We start from the raw sequence: 5,214 nt of genomic DNA, 5'->3' as shown, positions 1-5,214 counted from the left end.
ATGGCTCAGTGAGTAGGGTGCCAGCCCCATACTGAGGGTGGCAGGTGTGAACTGGGTCTCAGCCAAACCGCAACAAAAAAATAGCTGGGTGTTGTGGCGAGCACCTGCAGTCCCAGCTACTCTGGAGGCTGAGGCAAAAGAATTGCCTAAGATCAAGAGCTGGAGATTGTTGTGAGCTGTGATGCCACAGCACTCTACTGAGGGCAACAAAGTGAGACTCTGTCTCCAAAAAAAAAAAGAAAAGAAATTCAACTCCATCTTTTCAATGTAGCATCCATCTCAGAAAATAGCTTAAAAATTATATAAATGATTAAATAATCCTTTTAAAGACTCATCTGTATATGAGTGAAGTTTTATGATTCTAAAGTATTCTTCTTAAATGATTAAGTTATTGGTAAACAGGAAAAATAGGAAAAGTTCAGAGTCTCCTTTACTCTGAAGATCTTTATCCAAATGACAATTTATTTCTTTTGATGTGAATAAAGAATTTTAAAATTAATTCATTTTTATTTTTAATTTTTAGACATCTGTGGAGTATAAGAGCACCATGGAACCCATCAGAGTATATCACTGAAGAATATGATGGCTGAAAGCAATTTTGATAGGCTAAAGATACAACGGTGTGTAGGAGCCAACAAACTACCCAGAAACAGGCCGTATATTTGCAATATTTGCTTCAAGCACTTTGAAACACCATCAAAATTAGCGAGGCATTATCTCATTCATACTGGTCAAAAGCCATTTGAATGTGATCTGTGTCATAAAACCTTTAGACAGCTAGTTCATCTGGACAGACATCAGCTAACTCACAATATGCCTTTTAAATGTAATGTTTGTCAGCGCCATTTTAAGAATTTGAAGCCATTTGTGAAGCATCAACAACTTCACAATGAACCCTATCAGAATGATGTTAAGCAGACACGAAGATTGCTGGAGCCCAAGCAAGAAAAAGCAGTGTATGGAGCATATAATACTTTTGCCACAGAGGAGAGATGGGCATTACACCCATGCTCTAAGTCTGATCCCACGTATAGCACTACGAAGAGAGGAAAGAGTATTCATGCATGTACGCTCTGTAGCAAGATGTTTCCATCACAGTCAAAACTTGATAGGCATATACTTACTCATACTGGTCAGAGGCCTTTTAAATGTGTCCTGTGTAGTAAATCTTTCCGACAGTCAACACATTTAAAAATCCATCAACTCACACATTCAGAAGAAAGACCTTTTCAATGTTGTTTTTGTCAAAAAGGATTTAAGATTCAAAGCAAACTTCTGAAGCATAAACAAATCCATACAAGGAGTAAGACTTTTCAGACTCTCTCATTAAAGGTGAAGAGTCCAGAATCATGCCCCCTGCCTAATAAATTAAATTCAAATCAAGATGGTTTTGAAAATGGCAATATGGATGAATCTGAGGAGAACAATCCACTTGATGTCCACTCTATTTATATTGTTCCTTTTCAATGTCCAGAGTGTGAAGAGTGTTTTGAATCAGAGCAGATTCTCAATGAGCACAAGTGTTTTCCTTCTGCCAGAGGTGGCAAAATTCCAAAAAGACTGAAAAGAAGCTACAGCTATAAAACCATTCTTAAAAAAATCCTGGACAAGCTTAAACGAGCTAGAGGTAAAAAATTAGATAAATTTCAATCTGAGAAGAAAGTATTTAAAAACAATTTCTTGAAAAATCGTGATCTTTCTGGTGAGCAGAACTCTGAACAAGCCCAAAGGACATTTATGGGCTCTCTTGGGAAAAATGGAACATATAAGACAGTTGGCAATAAAAAGAAGAAAGCATTGACATTGCCATTTTCTTGGCAAAGGCAATTCCAGAGCCAAAGTATGGGAAAAAATTTAAAAGGTATTCTTACAACAGAAAACATAATAACCATGGATAATTCAGTAAATAATAAGGACTTACCAAGCTGTGGTTCACCAGGTGAGGAATTCTTTAGTAACTGTGAGGTACTTCAGTGTGGGTTCTCAGTTCCAAGTGAAAACATACATACTGGACATAAGATATGTCCTTGTGACAAATGTGATAAAGTATTTCCTTCTGTATCCAAACTACAAAGACACTATTTAATTCATACTGGACAAAGGCCTTTTGGCTGTAATGTTTGTGGGAAGTCTTTTAGACAGGCAGCTCACTTAAAAAGACATACACAAACTCATGTTGAAAAGAATCCTTATAGATCTCTTTTCCAATCAGAATTTGCAAATATGAACAAACTTTGCATTCATACGTGTGATGTTAACTGTAATGCTTCTCATCAGGTCTCAGAGACAGATCAAACATCAGAAGGAGGCGTTAAAGCAGAATCAGAGGGTTTCGTTCTTGGTACCCACTGTAGGCAGCCCTGTCATTCAGAGCAGGGCCATCATTGTTACAGTTATGCAGGGCATCAGGAGAGAACTGAGGATGGCCTCCTTTACTATTGCAGTGTTTGTTCTAAAAGTTTCCGATCCCCATCTAAACTGGAAAGACACTATCTAATTCATGCAGGTCAGAAACCATTTGAATGTTCAGTTTGTGGCAAAACATTCAGACAGGCTCCTCACTGGAAGAGACATCAACTTACTCACTTTAAAGAACGACCACAAAAGAAAGTGGTCTTAGATTCTGTTGTATAACTGAAACAACCACTAATGTGTTGTCTCTGATGATCTTCAAGCCTGTATTTAAAGTGTATTCTATCAAAAGGCCTGCAGTAGATTGATTTAATAGGCAATTGCTTGTCCTGCATAGTGAGGAGGTAAAATACATAGAAAATTAATGTTTTAGGAGCAGCCAAGTTAATTTTTAGGAGGAAGAGCATAATTTTGATGCCATGAGATAAGCATTTATTTTAGTTAATATTATAAACATGTTTTTGGTACTTTAAAAGTTAAAAATCCATGGGGTTATATAATAATTCAGCCTCGTTCATTTTTTAAAGAAATTATTTCTTAAGACTTGCTATCTCATTTTGCTTTTTAGCTTTTTGAGGTATACTCAAAAGACTGAGAGGCTAAAATTGGCTTTTAGTTGCAGCAAGTAGCCCCACTGTTTCATTTATTTTACCTTTCACATGAAAGCATAATTATGTCTGCCTACAGCTCAAATTGCATTGCAAATTTTTTTTCTTATAAGTTTAAAAAACTGTAGAGGGAATAAAAGTAAAAAATGGATGAGAAAATTATAGCATTATTTTCATCAGTCTCTTCAAAGCTGTTTATTCTTAGAACTATGTGGTAACGTCACCTCTTTTTTCTCAGGTGATGAAGATTCTTTTATTACCCAGGCTGCAGTTGTATTTCTCAAAAGAACTTAAAAGAGAGGCTAGGATGCATCCAAACACATTTACCATACTTGCTTACTAGGAATATTTTCCAAGTGCCATAGTCTTTTTGATAATATGTATACAGTTTTATCTTTTCAGAGGAATAAGTGCATTCATCTATTTCCTTGTTAATGATTGACAGCAGTAGTCATAGACTTGAGACTCATACAGATCTGCATCTCCCTAAGAACTTTACATTTTAGTAAAACTGTCTTATTATGCCTCGAGAGGTCCTATAATGTAACTAAGCCTGTTCTACTAAATTTTATAAAATGGCAGTGACTAGGTCTAGTTTTAGTTTTTATTCCTCTATGTTTTTGCAAGACTCTAATGCTAAAGAATGTTATTTTGATCCTTATTAAATTTTTATACAGGCATTCCTGTATAGGAACAAGGTGCTTATAGTGTTAAAGGTATCATTCTTCTAGACAGAATTATCACAATTTGGGAGATATTTTATTCTGAACTATGGAAGATACATTCATAATCACAATTTGTCCCCTGTATTTGCTATTGTTTGTAAAATCTTTTAAAATGATATTTTGTAGCAATAAAAGAAAGTAGTCATTTTGTTTCTAAGGTGAAAAGAACAGGTGGATATTTATCATAGCGCATTTAAATACAACAGAAACTCTGTAAGTTGACCATGCAAGGGACTGTGACCAACTAGTCAGCATATGGAGGTGGTCAACTTAAGGAACTAGGCCTTCTGTCCTGGTTCATACATGTGGTGCATGTCCAGTCTATGAAAATTAGACTAATTAGACCACTTAAGGAAGTGATCAACGGTGGAGGTTCTATACTGTATAGTGAAAAGCCCTGTACTGAGAACGTAGATAAATGAAGTTTTGCATTATATTCTTAGAACTGTCTTGAGAGAAGGGGGGTGGGGTGGGAGGTGGATTTGATCTGTTTATTTTACTATAAGTGAATTTTAAGTAACTGGGGTTTAATTTACAGAGACGAAACATGACAATATGAGTAAAAAACCTAATGATGTACAAATGTTTATGTTTTTTAAGTAGATAGAGACATCCAGCTACACAAAGGAGAATCATATGCTTTACAGAATAATTTCTCTGTTCAGGAGGCTGAGGCAAGAGAATCGCTTGAGCCCAAAAGTTTGAGGTTGCTGTGAGCTGTGATGCCATGGCACTCAACCCCAGGGCAACTGAGTGAGACTCTGTCTCAAAAAAAAATTTTTTTTTCTTTTAGGTTTCCTTGACATAAGTTCCTCTAGTATAAGTAAGATAATTGTTTACAGAATTTGCTTTACACAAAACTCTCCAAGAACACATCTGTTACATAAAAGCAAGGAATAACTAGTTAATATTTTCTAAGAATAAATGTTCAAGAATTTTCCCCATGTCTGGAATTATGGATTTTGACATTTTCCTAAGCAATTTATGTAAGTTAATTTTATTTAGAGAAAATGACTTAAATATACTTTTCCAATCTAAACGAGAATCTTGACAGTGTTGTGCTTGTACAATTATGAGATTTTTATTTGCTTAAGTGGTAATAGTATACTTTTTTTGGCCCATGCCTTTTTAAGCTGTTTCATATTGAAAGTTGGAATATTGTAAAAATTTTGTCAGAGATGTACTGTAGTGCTATTTGAAGTACCTGTAACAGAATACAGTTGACCCTCTGTATCCACAGGTCCTGCTTCCTTGGATTTAACCTGCAAATCAAAAATATTGGGGGGGATAAATAATACAATAAACAATAAATGAAAATATAGCATAACAGCTATTTACATAGAATTAATGTTGTATTAGGTTTTGTAAGTAAATTAGACATAATTTAACATTTACAGGAGGAATTGTGTTAGCTGGTATGCAGTTACTCTGCCATTTTATGTAAGGGATTTGAGCATCCGTGGATTTTG

General features: G+C 35.2%; 1 protein-coding gene across 1 annotated transcript in view; it reads left to right on the top strand.

Moving 5' to 3' along the window:
- Positions 1-4,450, top strand: part of ZNF770 (zinc finger protein 770) — a 10,360-nt gene extending 5,910 nt beyond the window's left edge. Inside the window, exon 2 of the mRNA XM_012806336.2 lies at positions 524-4,450. Coding sequence (XP_012661790.1) covers positions 580-2,634 — 2,055 coding nt within the window. The 5' untranslated portion in view covers positions 524-579 and the 3' untranslated portion in view covers positions 2,635-4,450. The remainder of the gene's footprint in view (positions 1-523) is intronic.
- Positions 4,451-5,214: the final 764 nt, after the last annotated feature.

Source organism: Otolemur garnettii, unplaced genomic scaffold (genome assembly GCF_000181295.1).
Source record: "Otolemur garnettii isolate 467f Iridium unplaced genomic scaffold, OtoGar3 scaffold00050, whole genome shotgun sequence".
Taxonomy (NCBI): domain Eukaryota; kingdom Metazoa; phylum Chordata; class Mammalia; order Primates; family Galagidae; genus Otolemur; species Otolemur garnettii.
Note: the sequence above shows the minus strand (reverse complement) of the source record. Positions and strands in the feature narration are given on the sequence as shown.